General features: G+C 34.3%; 1 protein-coding gene and 1 pseudogene across 2 annotated transcripts in view; both read right to left on the bottom strand.

Annotated features, from left to right (window-relative positions):
* The window catches only part of LOC149550677 (uncharacterized), a 59902-nt gene that overhangs the window by 4380 nt on the left and 30569 nt on the right, over positions 1–24953 (bottom strand). The window contains exon 2 of one of the 2 annotated variants that reach the window (XR_016352553.1): positions 4783–4873. Coding sequence is in view for 1 of the 2 variants with exons in the window: in XM_089786240.1 (XP_089642366.1) it covers positions 4869–4873 (5 nt within the window). In the remaining variant the exon portion in view is untranslated. Of the gene's footprint in view, positions 1–4529; positions 4874–24953 lie in introns of those variants that run through there. The other variant, XM_089786240.1, reaches the window with a different exon arrangement.
* LOC149550678 (uncharacterized) lies at positions 7490–9676 on the bottom strand (annotated as a pseudogene).

The following is a 24953-nucleotide window of genomic DNA, read 5'->3' as shown; positions in this document are numbered from 1 at the left end:
ACTCATTCAAGCTGTAACTTGATCTTCAAGACTTATACTAATGCACAACCATTATGAAATATAAAGAATGATTTTCCTTTCACTCTTTCAATTTCAACAAAAAAGAACTCTCTTAATCAAATCAAAGACTATTTCAAAAGATTGCATAACATAGCAATGGCTTGTGCCTATTGGCTAGCAATCAATTTCTTTGCACTTGCAGAGATGAATGCATTCTCAACAATGGAGGCTCTCAACACTTGCAATCAATACGTTTGCTTTATAACTATGGTCATATACTATGATTCTATGGTACAATTAATAAAATTTACAAAGTTGTCATGGCTAAAATTGGTCGCAAACATAAAGCTACCGTATTAAGAAATGAGGGCAAAATATAGAGCTATCGTGGTAGAGAAAAGAGAGCAATTCAAAGCTTTGAATGCTTGGAAACTCTTCCCCGATCGAGCACCAATAGTCTCCTCAATATAATTTGCTTCATGCATGGTTTAAGAAAGAACAAGAGAAAGGTGATAGTGAAAGAGTTACAATGTTTAATATAAATACGTCATACTTACCTATACTTTGTGTATGTACACATACATATATACATGCATAAATCCTAAACATTCGTATTTCATGTATACTTTCAAAATTGGCGTATACATCTTAATTGACTTAGCACATATACATACACATGTACATGTACGAGTATATATAGGTATCATGGTGTTGTTATATTAAGACATGCTTTGCACAATAAAAGGCTCCCAAATTATAAAGGTAATATATTTTGTTAATGTTTTTTTAATGATATAAGTGAACTGGTTAGCTCATGGTCGTCCAACATACACTCTTGCTACCCCCACCTACCACGTTCTTGGAAGAGCAATTTATCACAATAATAATATATTTCTCATCATTTTATGGAAGCATATATGATCATATTAGCCAGTCATCTCCAATTCATATATTATCATAACAAATAACTAACACTTCGTTTTCATATGAAATTGTAAGAATTAACTAATTTAACCAATTACTCAACTTTGCATGAAGCCTCAATGGCTATATAGGAGCATTTTAAAATTAAGCCAAAATTTGGGATGTGACAATATGTGTGTGTGTGTAGACACACACTTCTTTGTATGTATAGGTGTGTGTGTGTGTGTGTGTGAGAGAGAGAGAGAGAGATTAGGTTTTACCTAAGAAAGAGAGTTGTTGCTTCTATGTAATCAATATGAAAATTCCCCCATACTTTAATCTACACAAGCACCTATTCTACTCCTTTCATTTCTCTCAACTTTTCTCCAAGTGCTACAAAATATCAACTACATTTGTATTAATAATTCCTAAATCCAAGCCCTTCACGAGTACCAAGTATCATTTGTCAAGATGGGTATAATGTGTGACAACATCCAAGTTATCTAAAGGCTCAAACTATAAATCTCAATAGTCCTCCCAAGAGTCATACTTTGACATGCATTTAAATTGATTGCCAATTTGTACAAGGTGTTTGCCACTCCTCATTTTGTGTGATACTTGAATTATTTGAATGTCATTAAGATTCTTGTAATTGTTTTTATGTATTTCTTTAAAAACTAGTATAATGCCTTCCTTTTTTTTTAATAGAATTAATGATTGTCAATGAATCTCTTTCAAGATATAGATTTGAAATGGTTATATCCTTTGCCATTTAAATTGGCAATAATGTAGCTTGCATTTCTATCTCGTTATCTATTCAATCTATCAACTTTTAGCTCCAAACACCACAATATATCTAGTACAATCCTATGATACAAATCACGTCCCTAGCAAGCCTAGGTTGCCATTTGCTTCTTTATCAAAGTTTACTTTAATTGAACATTTGTGTGTTTGATTTAATCAACACTTTTATCATCCTTCTCTTTTGGATTAGCCCAAAAAGACCCATTACCAAGCAATATACTACCAAATCTATTATCATAAAATCACTAAATATTGCTCACTACACAATCTTTTTCAAAAATATATGAATAATATATAATTTACTTTTTTCCCAATGTAAAATATGATTCAAAATATTAAGATGAAAATAACTATACACTTTTGACTAGCATCACTCTTTTGTTAGCTTAGATATTTTCTCCTCCAATCGTCAACTTCCTGAGTAAATTGAATTCTTCTCTTTTGAATTTGATGGAAACTCAAACTAAAATTATTAAAAACTTCTTAAGCTTGCTTTGTAATACAACTTGCAGCTCACCTTCCTCACAAGAAATTGTATATTGTTACAAATACATTCTATATTTGCTAGATTGTGTCAATCAAAAGGTTGTCAATACTAAGTTTTCTTTTATTGACACGTTACTTGTTTATAATGTCGATGTAAACTATTACTACATTTTCTCAACTACATTGTGTAGTAGTGGTGCTATTATCCACTAGTTATACATTGCAATTCATTAGAAATTATGTTGGAGCAATAAATAAATAAATTGATTATGCATTAGAATCTACACACAATAATAATACTCACCTTTTATTCAACCATCTTTGATCTTATATAAGACATGATTAGATGCTCTTCTCTCCATTACACAATCTTTAAGCATTTGCAATAATAACTATACTACTATAATACAAACAAAAGGCATCCTTGTCTTTATTAGTTAGAATTGACATTGCCAATTGTTTGAGACAAAGAAAATGGGAAAATAAGTTGAGGGTTAGTGAAAGACAACTTATTGGTTCGATTATCTAACAATTGAGACAGAGAAATTAAAAAATAAAATTGAAAGTTAGTTTTTGTCTAATCATTAGAAAATTTCAAACACTAAAAAAAATACTCACATTTGTCCAACCTATTCAAAACATGATTATATATTCTTCCTCTTCATCGCAGCACTTGCAATAATAATCAAGGATATCCTACCATAATACAAACAAAAGGTATCTTTTGCCATTGTCATTGCATTAGTTGAGACAAAGAAAATGGGGAATAATGGGAAACTGAGTTGGGGTAAGTGATAGTCTAATTATTATTAATTCGATCATATCTTAAATTTTCTTTCATTTTGATCACTTCAAAAAGATAATTATTTTTTATAATAAACTCCGATCAGAGGAAACAAAAATCATTTTAAGGGTCTTCCCAAACATGATCAAGTTTCCCGCCAGTTGTCTGCCATAAGAATTTTGAAGCTATATGTATATCATGCAATTACAAATGGGCAACCTTTTCAAAGTCAAGTGATGCATATGAAATGAAATACAAGATTCTATATGGGTGCAATCATGCTAGTTTGTCATATGTTTTGGAGGAGTCAAAAGTTCAAGCACGCCAAAAGTTTTCTCACTAGAAAACAATCTGCTTGTACATATATATTCAAATACAACACTTTGTCCAAATTGAGCATTCTCTTTGCAATTATAACAAGGCAATAATCCAATTTATTTGCAAGATTTTTGGAGATTATTTTATGTCATACTTCTGACTCGTGATACATCTCTATTATTTTAGATTTCCTCAAATCGGGAAGTATCATTGAAATAAAATTATAATAATACAGTGCTTGTGAATTCAAGTGGGATCATTAAACCTATGAGCAAGTTTTGAAAATCCAATGATTGTCGGTAAAATAGAAGTTAAACGTTTTGGAAAAAAAAATGGGGCCCTACATAAAATATGTAAGATCCATTTCAGATGCATGATCTTATTGGAATACTATATATGATGCTAACATTGCTAACTAAATAACATGAAGGTTAATTATAAATCACTATCAAGATTTTGATGGATGGTTGACCCTAATGCAAAATGCAATTTCTTTTTCAATGATATAATATAAAATACAATTAAATCACTTCAGTTCTTTCAAGTTTACAAATTAACTTTTTTATTTTCACGACTTTTTGTTATTCACTATATAATTTAATCAAACAAATTATAAATTTCACAAAAATAGCAAGACAAAAATTCCAATGCAAATAAATTCCAACTTTTTTAATATCAACTAGTTTTCTTAAAAACAACTTTTGAATGTTTCCTAACATAATTACCATTTACAGGGCAAAAGTTTACACCTAGTTTTTTTTAAAGCAATTTCTGAATGTCATCAAACTTTTTAATGTTTACAGGTTGAAAATTTATGCCTAGTTTTCTTTGAAGGCAAATTTTGAATTTTGTCCAAACATTCAGAGGGAGAAAGTTCATGTCTAGTTTCCTTAAAAGCAATTTTTGAATGTTATGGACAATGGAAACCACAAATTGTCAATTTGGTACATCTAGTTTCTTGATTGCAATTTCCCCTGTTATAGACTTAAAGCCACAAATCATTAATTCGGGGAAAATCATTCTGTCTTTGTTCTCTTTCAGTTATGGGGCCTTTTAAGGCAAATTTTGAATTTTTTTCAAACTTTCCAATGTTCACAGGGAGAAAGTTGACATCTAGATTTCTTGAAAGCAATTTTTTAATGTTAGGAGCAATGGAAACCTCAAAGCATTAATTTGGTTCATCTAGCTTTTTGAAAACAAATTTTCAATGTTGTGAACCCAAAGCCACAAATAATTTGTTTGGGAAAAATTACTCTTTGTTCTCTTTCAGTTATGGGGCTTTATTTCATGTTTTACTCTTACAATTGTTGATCCAAAACCACTAAGTGCAACATTCTCTAGAGGATGCAATCAAAAGTTAGAAAAAACAGCATAAAATGTATAACCTAGAGGCAAGAAAAAAAGAATACATCTGTAATGAGGAGATGAAAGTGGTTATCATGCATACAAAGCTACTTAATTTATATTTATGGATACAAATTTACAACCAGTTGACAAGATATCAGCATCAATGCCCTTGTGTAGCTGATCTCAACATGCCGAATGAGCACACATCTACACCAGAAGTCTCCTGCTAAGCTGTTACATGAAAACAACTTAGGAACTATTTTGGATCACAAAAGAATTGAGAGCATAATGAAATGAACATTGCTACTTGAAAGTAACTTGAAACTAAGAAACCATACAATAAATTTCACACTTCTGCCAACTCTGATATAACCAAAAACACCGTAACTTTTAAAGTAATGCAAGTAAATTAATCAAACCAAAAGTTTCTACAGACTAAAGGTACTTTGTAAACAATATAAGAAAAGAACTGAGAAGTGAGTACTATTTTGGAAAAGAACTACTATGCCCACTTCAACGTATGATAACCATAAATATTAACAACACTTCAAGAAGAAAAGCTTTGCTACAGTCTAAACGCTAAAAGTTTACAAATAGTCTTTCTAGGCAAGCACAACTGGTCAAGACAAAACTAGTAGAAGATTGGGACTGAAGTCAAGCACAACTAACTAAGATAAACCTCAGAAGATTGGGCCTGAAGTCCAGCATAACCGGACAAGATAAGACTCATAAAAGTTGAAGTGAGAATTTCATTGTTACATAAGTAAGAAACATCTATGATCATATCTATCTCGGTAGCTTTTACATGCATGAAACGATAGGTATTGACAGTTTGAAGGTGTAAGTCAACTCTTACTGTATAGATGATACATTGCTGGTATAACATTATGGGAGTGTAAGCATTAAAGTTTTAAACCATAGTGGGTACGGAGAGGCCATGCAAATTGCACAAATCCTACAGTGGTGTCTTGCAGGTTTTTCCCTAAGATCACTCTGCAGAGCAGACTAAATTGGTGTCTAGAGTATGCAAAGCCAAATAAAAAAATAGAATAATGACATATTGCTCGTCATTTGAGTGAGGACAAAAATGTTTATTTGAATACAGTTACTTCTTCTGCAAGCTGCAAAATAAACACTATGGAAGAGAGGCATACGCATTTTCCTGATAATGCCATGTGTAGCAAGTTCTGTTGCACTTCCTTGTCCTTCAAGCAAATATTAACATATTTAAAGGCATATCAATGTACAGAGCCTGATAGTAACGCACATCGTAAAAGTAATATGATCACTTTGGGTTTTCTTTGATTACCATAGATTACTCACAGCTTTGAATAGCAAATTCTGGTCCACTGGGCTTGCGAAGTCTTCGCTGCTAATAATTTTTGTCGTGCATGATGTACCAACAAGTCATTTCCAGAAGAACTCATCTGCAAAGTGGTCCACCTCCAATTTGGATTTTTGCTCCTATTTAAGAAATCAAATACCCATCTTTTGAGACATGTATCCTTAGTGAAAGGTCCTCTTGGTTGCTTGAAACAAATAACAGCACTAGTAGTTGCCTGGCTGGTATCTCTTTATGTACAAAACTTTAGACAATGACATTATACTTTGGTTAAGATTGATCACTTTAGTAGAAGAGTTTAGATTAAGTATAAATGTTGACCATGGTATATTGGTATAATCCAATACTTCATCAGCTCCAACTCCACAATCAAGTTCACACTGCGGTCACCACAAGTAGCAGTGATATGTGTTCTTCCAAGCTTTTTAATCTGAATAGCAACTTCTATCAGTCTCTGTAAAGTCATCTCTGGAACCAGGGCATATTCCGCGAGTCCCCTCTCTATTCTTCATTCGGAGAAAGCCGACTATTTTATTATCTATCATTAAGCATTTTACCTTAATAATAAACTTTACTGCTTCCAATTTTCTAATGGCTACAATTCTTCACTTCTATATTGATATAAGCTTGCAAGGAAGTTTCTCATACTATGTATCTGTGTATGGGACATTTTCAAGTATGCAGGTAATAATTGGTAACAACTGAGAATGACAGTAACTATAGATACAATCTATGTCACACCAATATTCAAATAAATTACCATCTCTGTCCCTTTGAAAGTACATCATGACAGGAGTAAATCTCACAGACCAAAAAAAACCAATTTGAACCAATAGATGTTTCAGAAGACCCCCCAAAAAATCTAGATAGCACAAGCTACAGGGATAACCCCTAGACTACAAACACTTATGGCTTACAGTACTTATCAGTATGTATGTAATATAAAATAAAAAACAGTATCCCAGCGCTATGTGAGCCCCAAATGAATTTACATGGGCTGTTGAAGGGGTTCCATATTTTGTTACAGGCTATGTTAATTATAATATTGTTGCAGGTTTGCAGCCATTTACTAATCAATTGGACCTCTTGTCTTCACAATTCACCCAACCAATCTAGATCTTTACTAGTTGAAAACAAAATCAACATGGTGGACACCTTTTGCAGTGACAAGTGCAACGAGGCTCTCAAATATATTCTTTTGTACTCCACCACTCCATTGGAAAAGATGATCTTATTTGCAAACTGTTTTGAGAACAGAGCTTATATCATGATTGCCAATGTTGTCGGTAAAATCTATATTGTAGCCGACAGGTAGAATTGTATCCGAATGGGCACGTGACGGTTGAGTCACCCCTTCAGGAAAGTATATGTACACCATCCAGAAGGGACTTTGAAAACATCAGGAGAATCATTGTAATCATCATTGGAGTTATTATAATAAGGATATTGCGTATGTGAATAAAGTATATGTTCTGCATTATATCATGCTATACTACATGTGTTAATTATCTTTTTACCCTGTACGGTAAACAGCCAAATTCTGTCATTATCCAGTGTGGCCTTGGCCTCACACCATACTATTTTTGGCAATCATGTTCATACATAAACTAAGTTAAAACTGGAAGGTGGAAACATTCCATCAACTGAAGAGTTCATTGGCATCACCATTTTCTGTAAAAACCCACCAACCCTGTCCTTTGTGACCGTGAGGATCGCTCTCATGTTCCATTCCAAAGTCCATACCAAGTTCTAGTATTCGAATAATTATAATATAGTCTTGTAGGAGTTATACCTACAGATAAAGTATGCAAATGTCTTGAGGAATGCTGTCAATAATTTCACACCATTGTTACAATGTAAGCAGGTGACACCATCAAAAAGTCAGTCTCTGTTGAGAAATTGGTAATTGCAGTTAAAGTGAATGTCTCATCTAAACAGTCTCTTACAGGATCTACACATTTGAGATCTTTCCAAGTACTAAAAGTTCTTCAAATCTTTGAGGACACCTTCATCTCTGGACTGAGATTGAACATTCAAAGAATCTAATCACATAAAAGCATGAGGCTTCAATTGATAGATTTATCTTTAATTCTATGGTTAAAATAGCATAATCAGCTAAGGCTTGCTGCGAATTGAGGTATCCCAATGTCTCAGTGCTCTTGTTAGAGTTACTCCTGTTTCGAAATGGCATCGAATTTCCATAAAACCGGTGCAAAAATGGCAGCTTCATCCACAGACTTCTCTGGCACTTGGCTTCTGCAGTGTCGGCCTGGAACTCAACCTCTCCCACTAACTAGAACACAAACAAAACTTATGATATTAGCATGGGCTCAAGAATCAAGACAGCTTCATTAATTCAAAGAGTCCAACAGCTTCCTTGCAAAATCCATTTTTGTGCACATCCCATGATCATTTCCTTCATGATGATTATCTCTTGAGGTATTCTGTCAAACAATTCAACTGTGCTGTCTATGATTCCACATTTTTGCATGTATATCTGTTCAAATGCTCTTATTTTGCGCAGGCACAAAGAACGCTAAGAATGATTGTGGAATTTGTCATTTTCCCTGCCATTTGCATTTTCTTGAAAGTTGTTAAAGCCTTCTAAACAAATTCATTATCTGCAATCTGCAATCATTACATTCGTTGAGACAACATCTTCTTTGAGGCAGTATATTAAACAATTCACTCCTTGTCTAAGCTTGTGCATCATCATAACCTAGCAACCATAATTCCACATTTTGCCCGCATGTCTACAATCACACTTTCAACTATAGTTTAAAAAATCTATCCCTCCTTATGCACACGAGTATTTAAAGTTGATGGGCAGTTATGAATAGAAAATAAAGATAATTACCTACTCGTTGCCTTTCAAAAAATTTTAAAAATTCTTTTTGTTGGCACAAAATGCAAGTTGGCTAACTTATGATTGCTATTAAAATAATAAAATTGCCACTGCAATATAATATTTGCACCTTTTTGTAAGTTGTCATTGTTGAAGAAAACACCAATCACCTCACACTTGACTAGTAATTCTATTTATCAGCAATTAAATAAATCTAGGCGACTACAAGATGCCGAAGAATTAATAACCAACTTTGCAATGCAATGGCTTTTTGATAAATTTCGCCAACTTTCCCAATCATCAATGAATAGATTACAATGATTCATTCTTTCTAGGAAGAATGTATCGCTGTTTTAAAAAACTTGGCCAACTTCTCCCAATTGCTGATAAATGATAATTGGCTTTTTCATAAATTTGATCACAAACTCCAAGCAGCTTCTCTTTTTTCAGTGGAATAATTATTATCCACAAATGATAAGTATCTTGCTCATTAAAGTAATGTAGCCATCAGTTAAACAATTTTCATGCTTCTACTACGACTCTTCCACTTATGCTCCTGCCACTAAACTCATCAATAAGATTCCAATGGTGTGAGCATCTATTATATTCCATGACATGATTCCTCTTTTGAAAAAGCTTGCCATCTTGTTTATGATGTCATGTGCAAAGAATACATGATTTGTCCATGATTTCATATTTCATGACTAAGAACCACAAGGGCTTAAAAGAGTAAAACACTGATAAATTTTCAACTGTTATTCCTTTTACCTTAAAATTTTGTCAAGATAACTAGAACATGATTGCGAGTAGAACCTAGAAAAATGAGCACTTCATGAGTCATCCAAACCTAGATTCAATTGTTTTTCAAAACAAGCCAGCAAAAAATAAACGCTTTAGGATCTCCAAAATTGTGAGTTAGGTTGAAACAAAAACTGAATACATTTTTTAAATGATGTCAAGATTCATCCTATTAATTCATCTAGCAAAAGAAATCACAGTTTTAGCTTATTCATCAATATAATATACTATTCTCAAAGCTGGAAAACAACTTTTGACTTATGGTGGCCAGAAGACTTTAATGCTGACAGCATTTTACAAATAGTTGGCTTTGGTCTTTGACTCAAGAGTGCCTATGAACACAACTTGGAAGCACTTAAAATGTGCATTGGTAAAATTGACTTAGAAATGGTATTCTATGTATGTTGTTTTTATAAGCATTTAGGTGCCACAAAGAAGCAAATCAGATAGTGCCCGTTCATATGTATTACATATCTAACAACTCTATAATCAACTTTTCAATCTATTTCTTCTGCCTCATATGATGACAATAAGGTGTACTGATGACCATTATTGATCCTTCCTCCAGTTCAATAACATGCTAATAAACTTCAATTTGGCAACAACCCTGAATGAATCACTGAAGACCCTAATATGCTTATCTAAGATTAATTCATCATGAGCCCAAATAATAGATAATAAATAATAACTATATTTTCATAGACAACCATTAATGTATATATAAACATATTAAATCTAATAATATATATAATTATTTCTCTACTTCTCTAATTATGGAATGTAACATTGAACCATATTTAATTGTAATGTATCAAAATAATATATAAACAAAATAAATAATTGATTCAGATATATAAAATTAGATAATAAATTATTAAAGCTAAATGTCAAAGGCAAATTATATTAAGAGTAATTTGATGTTACTATTATTGATTATGTATTAGTTTGATATTGTTGATTATTGACTCTATGTTACTTATTAGTTAAATCACAAATCCAAATGTTTATTTTGTCATGACAACATTATTTTACAATAATACAAATATAAATCACAATATATACATCATTGACTCACATCACATACCCTTATTATTTTATAACTCTAAGCAATTACAAACCAACCACAACTTTAACAACCAGCAAATATAAAATGAAAATATAAGTGATGGCAGCCTTATGTGGTTCAATCCATTAATCAAAACAATGGAAATTACATGGGAATACATAAACCATTGAATGGAACGAAGGCAAGTCCAATTGACTGTAGACTTAAGTATCATACGTCTGAAGCATACCCAAAGTTGGTACGAACGGACACCCTATTGATGGATGAGACTCTCCTGTCACATCATTGAAGAAAATAACAAGGGTGATTACAATACAAGGAAAAGGTTTGACAAGATATGTTGAGAACACCAAAGGCAGAACACGGGTGGGGAATATGCCCAATCTACACTAATAACCCCATGAACCAATAAGGTTGTGCTCCCCATCATCGTCGACAATTAAATTTAAACCTCATGAATAGCTTTGCAGCTGGTGTGAAGGATCAACACAGGAGTTGAAAAAGATTTTAGTGGCAGATTGCCGAGTGAAAGGAATTAGAGGAAATATGGGTGCTACTATGGGATAGGTAAGGGCTCGTAGTCTAACAAAACCATAATATATGGTTAAAGGGGAAATGGATCAAAACATATGATATGATGTGTTTTAGCAATATATTATATATATTAAGGATGTATAAAAGATGATATGTATTTTAATAAATATGATTTATATGTCTTATTTATATGAGATGATTATATAATGTATATAGATAAAGGCATAGAATATAATTATATTGTACAAATAATGACTTGTAATGTAAAGGAATCAGAATTATTTTAGCCAATTCCTTTTTTTTTTTCTATGCTCCTAGGAGTTGGTAGAGGAAAACCAGAGGATATAATGGTGTCAAGAGCCTTACGACAAGTAAATCCACACTCTCCTGAGGATAGGTATAGGAAGGAAATAGGGAATCAGGGTTAAAACATGTTAAATTGTAGAAGCATTACAACGTATATATCATTATTCAGAATTAATTAAATTGCTTGTGTAGTAATGGGATGTTAAATTTTGAATATTAAAATGGTAAGATCTCCCATCCTTGGATGAACCCATATTTGTAATCAAACATTGTGATGCCAAACCCACTTCATCTCTATGAAAAGCCCTCTCCATCCTTAAGCTGAAAACCTCAAAGAACCACCACCTTGCCTTAAATTTGAATCAGCTACATAGTATGATAGTTTTGGGTAAACTCACCAAGTGGATACAACCATTGCACACCCAAAATCATATCTATCTCAACAATAGTAAGCATAGAAAAATCATTTCACACTCTATGTCTCCCCAAGGTCATATTAAGATGCTGAATCCTATTGTTGCATGGAATAAACCCATCAGCTGCCGTACCATTGAATCTGTCAAAATCATGTAAGCTTAATCTCATCCTAGTTACCAAACCCTCATCAATAAAGTTCTCGGTGGCCCCACTATCAATTGACAATATAACTTCATGACCTTGCAAAACTCCTTGTGCTCGAAAACAATTACACTGTGCGTACTTGAAGGAGTGGCTAGTGTGCCTCTTACAACCTCTCTTTCTTGCTTGCCCTCTTGCTCTATCTTATCATACACAATTTTGTGTTATGGTTCTTCTACCTCAAGAGATCCTCCTTAAAAAACTTTGTGTAAAGCACATACCCCTTTCCCAAGCATATATCCCTTGGCTCCCATGGCTTTCTAAAAGAAAAACATAATCCTTTCCTTCAAGTTAATTCTTTGATTCAACCCAATTTGGCTTTGAAGGTAATACACTAGTTTGAGGGAAACCCTTATGAAAAGGTTTCTTATGCTAACTAAGTGGTGCATTCTTGGAGTAGAACTTGTTCTTATTTATTAAATCCTTTAAATTCAAAACTCTCATAATGGCCTCCTCACCAAACCTGTGGGTGGTTCGATTAGAACATATATGATTAAAGCTATGGACCTCCTCTATGTCACATATACACACATCATAGATAGCATTTGAAACTCTGCCACCAAGGAAACATGAAAACTTGTTACTACACAAAATGCCACTATACCAAAAGCGTAAAGCACATTGTAGAGGAGAAGATGATGAGAAAAGTTTCTAACACATTTCCGATTCTACAAAAAATGTGGGCAACGTTTTGGAAACTTGGGGAAGGCTTCAAGTTTTGGTTGACACAACCAATTATCCTAAGGGCAATTGAGGACGTCCTACAACTGTCATGAGGATGGTTGGTTGTCCCACCAAAACCTAACAATATTTTTTAAAAAATAATTGCCTAACTTAGAAAAAGAAAACATGGATTTTGCATGTAATGCTTCATCTCACTAATTAAGTTCCAAAGTGGTATTATATCTATTTTGACTATGTTTATCACAAACTTCTTTCTCATAATTTGTTTATTAAACTATAACATTGTTTATATCCTTACTTGTGGATCCTTGCTCGTGATATTTGTATATAAAACTCCTTTCACAATCATTTGACCAGCCAATTTCTAGCAGAATCACACTTGCTTATTTGTACCTCCTCCATCTTTAGGCTCGATTCGTCTTAAAGGCACAACATTTACTTTTTCCCCTTTTTGACCCTTGTTTCCTCCTCTTGGCTCTATATTTCCTCCTTTTGAAGCTAATAATCTAAGACCTCCACTTCCCCTTCCTTTGCTATGGGACATTTACATCCCCCTCAATTTGTTGTAGAAGTAGAAGTCAACAGGCATACTAGGACAGATTATGAATTTTCTCCATACTCCACTAGAATTGAGGAGCTCAAAGTAATTGAGAATGTAGAATAAAATCATATGTTGTCATTTTCTTGAATATCGTCTGAAATGAATTTGCAGCTAGATTGACTAGATTTTCCAAGTATATTTATAAATTGATAAAGTTTAGACTTGAATTCTCAATTCAACTCAATGTTATGTATAATGTACATGATGAATGATTTAGATTTATAATGTTATCATATGAATATACTTGAAATTTCCCTATTTATTTTAAATTTTTTCTACTATCTAGATAGTTCTCCCCTCTACCATTCACTTTGTCCCCTAAAAGGGCAAAACTAAATGTCCCGAAAACCCATTTTCCCATCACCCTATACCCCCGTCTAGGAAACTCAAGAGTAGGTGCCACATATGCTCAGTTGTACCCTCCTACCTCATCTATGCTAACTCTAAACATTTGGATACTTCCTATCAAACCTCTCTATCGATTTTTGGCTAAATTCTGTAATAGTGCCATGCCTTGAGTCAGCATGCCATGGTGCCACCATTCATGAGCCATAACTTCTAGGTCTAAGGAGGTCAACTTAATTGCTTCCTCCTTATACACGAGGTTCAATGAGGTGTAGGTATCTGACTTCTGCAACCATGCCTTAGTTGTACAATTATTTGATCCATCATAAGTAGGTCTAATGATCTTCACCAACTCTTGTTATATGTCTCTCTACGGCTAATCTTGATGATATCTCCTTCCCCTTCTATGCCTATTCCTTGCTTTCATCTCATAGAGCTCAATGAAATACATCAGAATGTATTGCTAGATTGAGAGTATTATACGCTGCATTATACCTTGCAATCTCATACTCCTATATTGGTTTTAATTTTTGTACTTCTTCAAATTGATCCTCTTCTCTTTGCAAAAATTGGCTTAAAAGGTCTTACTCTTTATAGAAGAATTAATTGAGACTTTTATCATTAGCTGAGTAAGTACCTTCTATGAAATTCTGATAAAGTCTACCAGCACTTTATTGTTCATTTGTTCTTTTCATAATCTAAAACATTTCTGCCATGGACTCTCTCATGGAAGACTGAAATTCATTGGCTAGCTCCCTGTTCTCATTTCAATGATTTCTTAAAAGTTACTCCTTCACTTTGATCACGCATAGCTCCTTTATTTTTCTCCCTTTGCTGGTATCTAATTTCGATATCATTCCCTTGCACAAATCTGTATGACAACTGTCCCACAGGCTGGGGAAAAAAGAATCCTCTGATACCACTGAAATATCCCTTATATGTACTGTGGTTATTCATTGAGATTCTATTAAAATAATGTAATGTTTCATTGATGGTCAACTTAGTTTGTTTAGGTAGTTTATATTTCTGACTTATGTTTACATTTGTTTCTTTTAGAAACATCATATGTAATTGCCTATATATTGTAAACTTTGGATTTCATTATTAAATATACAATTACCATTAAATGGTATCCAAGCAACTTGATGGGGTTTTATAGAGTTTGGCGAACCAAGGACAAAAATATAAACAATTTGCATGCATCGCTTGCACACTACATTAGGTCAAATAGCTAATCCAAAAACATTTACATTCCAAACAGCTTGGTTACCTCATTTTGAAACTGAAATGACAAATCAATCTTTCGTTCATTGTACTTTTACGATTCAAAATTGTACACCATTATTTGATTTAGCTTGTGTGTGTCTGTGTGTGTGTGTGTGTGTGAGAGAGAGAGAGAGAGAGAGAGAACGAGTGTGTGTGTGTGTGTGTGTGTGTGTGAGAGAGAGAGAGAGAGACGTTTTCTATTAAATTAATCTGATATTTCTTTAAAGGTTATTTTAGTTTAATTAGTTAATTTCTATTTCCAAGTTTTGTTTATGTTTGTTTCTTTTACAAATATTGTAATGTAAATTGCATATACATTGTAAACTTTGTTTCCATTACTAAATATACAATGGTATTAGAGGTGATTGATGGGGTTTCATAGAGTTTGGCAAAAAATTTAATAAAAATTAGAAAATTAGAGGCTTCCTTTCTGGAATTTATTCCAAAAGAAATATTAATCATTTTTTATGAAAACACATCTCCGCAATTTTCATGGGTTTTTATATCAAAAGCATATTTTGTTTTCAAGAGCAACTGAGGGTTTTCTCCTACCGTTCTACATTTTGTTGGCCTCTTTGTCTACTTTCTTGAAGGTTTTTGTCTCCTACAGCAGTTACATTTTGCAAAACATCTCTAAGGCGTTTTCCTGGTGTTTTTCAACTTTTCATTCATTTGGACTCTAAAATACACTGTTCAATATTTATTATTAAGCTTGATGTCTTAAGGATCCCAATGGTAGCCAATTCTAACTCCATGAGCTGAGGCATGTAGAAATGATAGACTAGATTCCAATTGGTGAGGCATATCTTCGGAATCTTGGAAGTTAAATGTGCCTGGTCAGAGAAAGTCAAATTCTGTGTGCATGGGAATCAGAACCTGCCTTGGAAATATTGTTGTGCATATGCCAACTTATAAATAACAAAATATATTAGAGACCAAGAGAAAGCAAATTAAAGACTTCTCCTTGAAACAAAGCATCTGTTCACATGGGCCACCTACTTCCCCCTTTCACAAAGTCATCCCTAAAGTTGTATCAGAGAGCTACCAATTTTTGGAGATGGATGAAGAAAAATCCTCTAATGTGAAGAGAACAAAGGGACCATTATAAAGAGAATTTCAAAATAAAACTAGAGAGATTGCAAACCAGAAAGTTGCAAGATGCCTCTATGCATATGATATTATGAAGTAATTGGTAAATACTTGCTTGTTATTAATAGAGACCGAAAGGTCTATATATACAAAAGAATAAAATGATGTTTCCTTAGGAGACGATCGTAAAGAATAGAAACATTCTATTCTAACAAAGAAAGCTAAAAAAGCGAAAGCTAACTAGATATTTACAACAGATTACCATTAACTAATAATAGATATTTTTTGAGCTTAGAGATTAGGGGTTTAAAGAAATCCCAAGCTGGTGGCCATTAATGGTTGAAATTGCAGAAAAATGGTGTTTGCAGGCAGAAAAGATGCCTGATTTTTTCAGAACAGAGGCGTTTTTGCAGGGACAGCACAGAGGATGAAGAATGGATACAAAAAAAGAACAAATTCTTCACCAAAAAATTGTGATTTTAGCAGACACGCGATATCAGGAGAACCACATTAATGCATGCTGTGTTTTGTCAAAAGAACAGGCCTCAGCAACAGCAGACAGAACCTTTGATGTTTGAGGATGAAAACCCGTGATTTTGCAGAGGAGATCAAAAATTGCAAGTTGCAGACTTGCCCAGTTCCGAGCTAGAAGAAGAAAAAAAACACGATTTTGCAGACACTGGTTTCTTAAAAACCCTAGCCGATGTCAAGTATATTGAAGTGGGTAAATTAGGAAAAATTAATTTCAAAAATAAAGATGTGAAAATTTCAATTAAGAAATTATTATTTTCAAAAAAAAATTCAACCACATTCTAATACCATATTACAAAGTAATTGGTAAATACTTGCTTATTATTCACGGAGACCAAAAGGTCTATATCTACAAAAGAATAAAATGATGTTTCCTTAGGAAAAGATCGTAAAGAATAGAAACATTCTATTCTAACAAAGAAAGCTAAAAAGGCGAAAGCTAACTAAAGCTAACTAGATATTTACAATAGATTACCATTAACTAATAATAGACGATTATCTATTATTGTAATATATGATTTGTCCTTAAATGTTGTTCGGTTAATATTGGCAAAATATGGTGCAAAAATTAAATGATGCTCCAAAAAGTTACAGAGACCTCAGGCCTAGGTTATAAGGTGTGAAACACAGTGTTAAAAAGAGGTCAAGACATAGATAGTTCATTGTATTCCATTAGGCATTCCTAAAAACGTACAAGGGTATTCATTTCCAATGGATGGAAGTTTGCCTGAGATTGATTTTTCATCATCATGGTTGTGGTGTACCCTACAGGGGCAATGTATTTTAAATACCCTCAATTATGAGGGGCAAGTGAAGGATGCAAAATTATTGTTGACATCCGTGTACAATGCATTATGGAAGAAGGTTCATAAAATGTTGTACACCTCATTATAGACAATGCAAAGAATTGCAAAGTACTTGATATGTTGGTTAAGGTATGGTATTCATTATTATTTGAACACCTTGAATTGTCCACTTGACCAACCTCATGCTACAAAAGTTGGGCAAGAAAAATAAATTGCACAAAACAAGTCTACGTTGAAGCTGAAGAAAATGTTGGAAAATAAACCACCACATGTTACAAACATTTCTTCAACCATTCACACATTTGAAGATGCTCAAAGTAATTGAAACCATACAATTTTTAACTTCTACATTTATTTTAGTAATTTTATCCTTCCAAAGAATGTTTTCATCTTTGGATTTATTTTATTTTATTTTTAGAATAGATTATAGAGACTTGAATAGGCCCCAAAACAATCATTTTGAGATGATGCTTGAAGGTTGAGGCATGTTATTACATGGTTACCAGCCATATTTGGCCTACATGTAGTCAATCCAACAATGCAAGGGCAACAAAGGTGAAAACATATAATCCTAGATGACACTTAGTGTGCACACAGAATGTCATCATAGATTCATCAAGCACATCATGAGTAAGATCAACTTTACTACCATGAACAAGCCATGTTTGGGACAAGTATATTTGAATATTGTAATTACTCTTTAATGGTCATCTTAGTTGCTTTAGGAAGTTTCCTTTCGTCTACAGTTCACAATTGTTTCATTCTCTAACATCATCATTGTAAAATATATTTAAGGAGCATCAGTCTCCTTTGTTTAATATATTGATTTACAATAACTTGGTATAAGAGCAGGTCGATGGGGTTTCATAAGATATGGCAATTTTTGAAAAAACTCACAGCCTCTTGTTTTTTGGCAAATTTTTTCATAACAGAAATTCATGGTTATTTACTCCTCCAGTTTGAGATTTTTTTTTTTCAAAGAATTTTCCAGAAATCACTTGTTTGTTTTGGCTCTGAGATTCATCACGCAGTATCTCTGAGATTTGCAGTTGTGGTTTTTGGTTTGCAAAACTGCATGTTTTCTGAAATTGTGACCCATGTGTCTTTTTTAGGCACTGTTTTTTTATGGGTGTGCATTTGTTTGCGACATGTCAGCATTTTGTTTGCCTAAGTATGGTTATCTGTGACCTGTCATCTGCATATTGTGCTGTGACCACCTGTATTTTCTCCACTCAAATTGTTCATATTTTTTTTCTGCCATCTCTGAGATTTGCTACTGTGTCTTCTTGGGCATTGTTTTCTTCCAATCTATTTTCTGAGATATCACAATGGGTCATGCCTTTCAGCTCTTCTTGGAGCCACATCCTGGATTTTGCTCAATTTTCAAAACAAATGAAGGGTTTCTGTAGATCTCTGTTGTGCACGACCTAGAGTTCTGGGTTTTTAAAAAGTTATTTTTATAAGTAAAATGAGTAATATCCTCCTAAGACATTCCCCAAACAGATGTAGACAATTTGTGTTGAGTGGTGGTATAAAAACACCACTCCACTGCATCTTTTTACATTTGCATTGACTCTTACATAAATCTGCAATGAGATACTTTCATGATTTATATGGGTGAGAAGTTGACAACATATAGAAGATGTAGAAGTCATCCAGCAACCGGAATCCTTAATAAGCGAGCTATATCCTGACCCAGCGCATGTACAGCAAAACCTGCAAACAAGCATTTACCGAACTCTTCCTTCACCCCAATGTGGAGTATATAGGTGCCTCCAATGTCAAAGTGTTTCTGCTCTTCATAACAACTTTAGGAAGGATGCTCTCTCTTGGTGGCAGCTTAATGGTCATAAAATTGCCACACTCGAAATTATTTCTACCAAAATTTGAATCTTATTTTCTCTTGGTGGTCACTTAATGGTCATAAATTGCCACACTCAAAATTCTTGCTACCAAAATTTGATTGTAATTAAGTTTCTTAATTTTTATTGCGAAAATTTTTAATTTAATTTTTTTTTTCAATATCAAACTTATAATTTTAAAGCTTGAAGTTTGATTTACAATTTAATAACTAATTTTCTAACTTTCTCTCAATAGGTTGAAGTTCTTCTTTGTTTGAGTGAAATAGGACTTCATACTCTGCCCACTCAGCAAAGCATAGCAAATTGGCATCAAATAAGGTAAAACACAGGGGAAAAGGCGTTGTGGGGTGTATACCCAAAATAAATTCACTTGGATATATATGTTGCCACACAATCTGCACTTTTTTAGTAATCAAATAACTAGCATACTATGTACTCAATATTTGTCAAAAAAAGATTTAAGTGTCAACTTCAAGTTTTTTACAAGAAACAGCTGGGTGTGTTATGGCTAGCAATTCATTATGGCCCAACCCACGAAACACTCACTTTAAAATAGAAGACACAAAACTAACAAAAATTGGGGGGATGGGGGAGCTACAAGGCCCCACATCCCTTCAAACGAAACCCAAACCTAAAATTCTAACACTAACAACTATAAGCCAGAAAGATAATCATTTTTTTCATTTTTCGTTTCTGCAGAACATAAAAAATAAAGAGAACTGCAGCGAGGAAAGAAGAGAACAGCAGTGAGATGAGGGCAAGAGAGCATCACATATACATCATTTAAGATAAGTTCGCCTACAGTTAATTTTCAAAAAATGAAATAGACAAAACCAATTACCATAAACCATAACATATAATAGATTTAAATCCAGAAATATGTGTATATACGTATCACTGTTTATCATCCATATACATATGCTCAGAGATTTCACCCTTCTTTGTAATTTTCCTTTTTGGAACATTAGAAAAATTGAAGTCTTATTTTATGCAATATTAAATTGACTCTAAGACATAGGCTCAATTTATTAAAAAGGTCAATTTAATGTTATATAAAGGACAAAGGGGCAAGGAGGAACCAAACAAAATGCCTTGGGGAAGTTGATGAGCCACAGGGGAATAAGACAAAAACCAGAGAGGAGCCAAAGAGTATTGGTCACGTATTAAGAAGGGGAAAGAGGCTCATTGTTGGGTATGCCTGATTTATTATTCAGTTCAGTTTTCTCTCTTGAAGAGTCTCAGAAAGCTTCAGCTTTCAGCTAGTTGGAGGACGTGGCCCCTCGTGCTAGCAGACAGTGGACACAAACCCATTGTCTCGGAAAACATCATTTCAGGTGTTTCATTTGCACTTACAAGTTCTTATCCTATCATTCCAATCCGACTGTTAAATATGTATTTAGGATTGGTTTCTATGTACTAGTTGTTGTATTGCTGTTTTATAATACAATAACGTTTTAGTTGCTGGTTGTTATATTGTGGCTGTATAAGGCAATAACGTTGTTAAAGGAATTATAAGAGTTTGCTGATTTCATCTCATCAGTTTGTAATTCATGGTTATATGTTTGACCATCTTGAATGTTATTTTGGAAATAACGAATTGTTATCTTGTGGAGAACCGTTGGTTTTATTGAATGTCTCGTATTACATTTGTTTGTATTTGAGTTTGATATTGTATTCAAGAAGTGGCTGGAAAGGTGTCGGTTGGCATTTCTATTGTTTCCAAATTTGCTGGAAATTATCTACAATGTTTTATCTCTGAGGTGTATTGCTGAAAGGAAAATCAGCAAATATCCTATTCGGGATATTACAGTGGTATCAGAGCTGGTTTTCTTGCCAGCCTGTGAAGTTATAACAAAGAATTGCTCAAAGAGTCAAATTTGCATGCATCTACATTTGAAAATTGTTTGTTGAAGTGTATGATATTGTTTATTGCAAGAGATACATAATACCTAGAATATGGTATTTCAAAATATCATGGAAGCATCAATATTGAGGATATTTCATACTTCTTCTACTGAGCAATCGAAAATATTAAGCATAAATTACAAGGGCCATGTTGCACTAATATTGTAAAGCGAATGGTTCAACTGGTGTATGTTATCACAAAAGTGATATGATATGATAGATTTTAATGACGTCCACAAGGCTAAAGCAGCCTATGGGACCCACACGATCACCCCCCCAAGGTAGGAGCAGAACTAATCTAGTTGCAAATTTTCGGTTAACTTGTCTCTCTTTCTCTAAAGTTTGATAATCAAAGCCGCTATTCTCTTCACTTGATCTTCCTCGAATAAATAGTTGAAGTCCTTGTTCTGCAATATCTCTGTATACCCAGATCTGATGTCGCTGTATGTCGGGCAATCCTTAACAAAGTGCTGCTCTGTCTCTACTACTCCCATATTACAGAATAAACACATTCTATCTGCCCACTCTTCCTTTGGAACTTGCCATCTACCAGTTTCACACCATAGCCGGTGTGAACTAGTTCTGAATTGTGCCATCAGCATTTTTGCTTTCCATTTAATAGGTGCTCTTATATAGGCCTTTTCATCATGACTAGAAGTGGGGTTAAATTCTTTAATGTAATAAGATTTTTTCCACCCTATGTGTCTTGTCCACAGAATGTTGCGAAATTTTTCCATGACAAACTTCTTTATTTCAGAATTTTTCTTTAATGTTATTCGAGCAAATATGGATGTTGATATCCCATTTTCGCATCCATTTGTCATTTTGCTTCATCCATGTGCTTTTCAACCTGACAAGTTTTTCCTCTACGACTAGCTTGGGCCAGCGATGTGTTTCTAGACCTTGGGTTTTATTTAAATAGCTTAGCATCCGGACCAATGCGACGGCTTATAATGGAAAGGAACCCACCTCTGCCAATAGGATCTCATACGATACCATGGTCTTGACTTTAAGATTGCATGTGATGAAGTGTTTTTGAATTCTTTCTACCTATCGCCATTTCTGTTTAGACATACTACCGCCCCACACTTCACATCTGTATAGAATAACCGGAGTGACCAGCAAACCAAAAAGAGTTTTCATGGTCATCCAATCCCATAATTTTGCATTCCTACACCTATTTTGTAACGAGTATAACGCCTTCCAGCCTCCTTGGATCCTTTTTGATCTACATGTATCCCAATTGAGTTTGTTATGAAAATTTATGCCCAAGTATTTGTACTCCTCCACAATCTCAAGAGGGTTACCCTCAAATAGAGACTAGTCCTGCATGCCCCTATTCTTCTTCAGTGAGAAGATCATAACTTTGGTTTTGCTAGTGTTCACTTGCATTCCTACTTCATGGCAAAAACTTTCTAGTGCTTTCAAGTGTTCTTTCAAACCTTTAGCCGTTCTAGCAAGTATTATGAGATCATCTGCATATAAGAGCAATCTTATCACAAAGTGAGCAAGTTGTATCCCCTCCCCATTGGTCTTGTTTATCCATTCTTCTAACTTGTCAATACAGAGCTCAAATAATGTTGGAGATAGAGGACACCCTTGCTTAACCCCGATGTTGCTGCCAAAATCCTCTGATAGCCCTTCTCTCATTCTGATTTTAACTTTGACCTACTCATATAATCTGTGAACAACCGACCTAAGCTCTTTAGGAACTTCCAACTCCTTCATTTTGTCCCATAGTTTGTTACGTGGCACTGTGTCAAATGCCTTTTTCAAGCCTACAAAACAATAGAAAGCTTCGGCCCCCGGAGCGTCCCAGACTTTCTGTATCAAGTATCTGAGAGTGATGTCGTGGTCTATAGTAGAGTGTTTCGGTCTAAACCCTGCTTGCCCTTTTGCTCTTTTGCCTTCTGTTTCGGCCCAATTGTTGATTTTTTGTTCTACCATGCTGCAAAATAACTTTCCGAAGAGTGGATTGATCATGACGGTTCAGTAATTAGAAGGGTTGTTTATATCTCCACTTTTGTGGAATGGGATCACCACACTTGTCCATTTTACAGGGAAGCCTTCTCTATTGACACTGTTGAAAATTTGAGTGCTGTGTGGTGTCAGGGTTTTAGCACCCCATTTTAAGTATTCAGCTTGTAGCCCATCCATATCTTGCGCTTTACCAGCAACTAACCTCCTTATGCCTTGAATAATATCCTTCTAGCTGAAAAACTCACCTGTAGTCTCGGTTACCATGGTTCTATGTTCTCCTAAATCACACTCGTAGAGGGCCTTGGCATATTCCAGCCATTTGATTCCTGTGTTGTTGTTCTCTATCTGTATTTTTCTCTGTTGAAGCTCTTTCCAAAACTTTTTGGGGTTACTTTTACCAAGATTAATCAACTTGATTCTTCTCATGTTCACATACTCTTCTTTCTTCTATTTAATCAGCTGATCATATTCCTTTCTACTTTCTCTTTTCCTGTTCTTTTTCCAATTCCTTTTTGCCATTTTGCACTCCTCATCAAACCACGGATTGGCCAGAAAAGTATTCTTGGCTACCCTTATGGCCTTAGATCTTTTACACTCCTCCAGGGCTTTAGTGATAGTAAGAACAAGATTATCCTTGTCCATGGGATGTTGTTTATCTGACTGGAGGTGCTTTCCCTAAACCCTAGACAGCCACAAAAGAGAGTCTCGGAAAATATTATGGTTTTCTTGTGTCATTAAAACTTTGCCGGTCGAAATCATCTTCCTCTTCTGTACAAGTTTTGAGACAATATGTTGATCTTTAAAGTGAGTGGCCACCCTTATCAAGATGGGGTTATGGTCAGATTTTAGCTCCATGGGACAATCCTCTATCTCAAAGTTAATTATCTTTGCAGCATAGTCTTGCGAGCATATGACATAATCTACAACACTTTTCCCATTGTACCTTTTGCATGTGATTCCACCTAATTTAGGGCACTTTTCGATACCATTCCATATAACCATGTTATATAGGCAGCATTAGCCTAGTAATTCAGCCCCAAAGTGATTAATCTTTCCCGTGCTATCTTATGAAGATCTTTCCCATTTTTGTGTCCCTTCTTCTTCTAGCCAAACTGGGTCTCTGCTTTCTTTGTAACTCTCCTTAAGATTGAGAGTTTGGTTGTTTGTTGTTCTAGCATTGAAATCACCTATTATCATTATTTCCCCTAGAGAGCTAAAGGCTGCTATGTCTTTTTTGAGAGCAGCGAACGGGTCTTCTCGATCCAATCTATGTTTTTTATACATTTTTTAGCCTTTTGGGGTGAAGTAGTAGACAGCCACCATTGTAGAAATCTGATTCTCTGTTATTTTTATCCATATATACTACTTGTTTACATCTTCTTTCTCCAAGTTTATAAATCTACTCCAAGTTTCTTTAATTAGAATGGTGATGCCTCCGTGCCCCTTACCATTTTCTATCTTCTCATTCCACAGTGATACCTTCTTATACCCCTCAAAATCTGGAACCCTACATCCATCATGTTCATGAGTCTCAGTAAGCATAATGATGTCATTATCTTTAGCTATTGGCCCTAACCCAGGTCCTCTTCTCCAAGGGTAATCTCTACAGTACCAGCTGACTATAGTTACATGTTCTTGGGTGACTATAGTTACATGTTCCTGGGTGGGTCCGAGTTCCTATTTATTGTGTGTGATTTTGTCGCTGATTTGGGCTTTGCCATTCTGTAGCCACG

The sequence above is a fragment of the Cupressus sempervirens genome, chromosome 6 (assembly GCF_028749045.1).
Source record: "Cupressus sempervirens isolate cs-2001-9-10 chromosome 6, ASM2874904v1, whole genome shotgun sequence".
NCBI lineage: Eukaryota > Viridiplantae > Streptophyta > Pinopsida > Cupressales > Cupressaceae > Cupressus > Cupressus sempervirens.
This window is presented reverse-complemented; position numbering and strand designations above follow the sequence as displayed.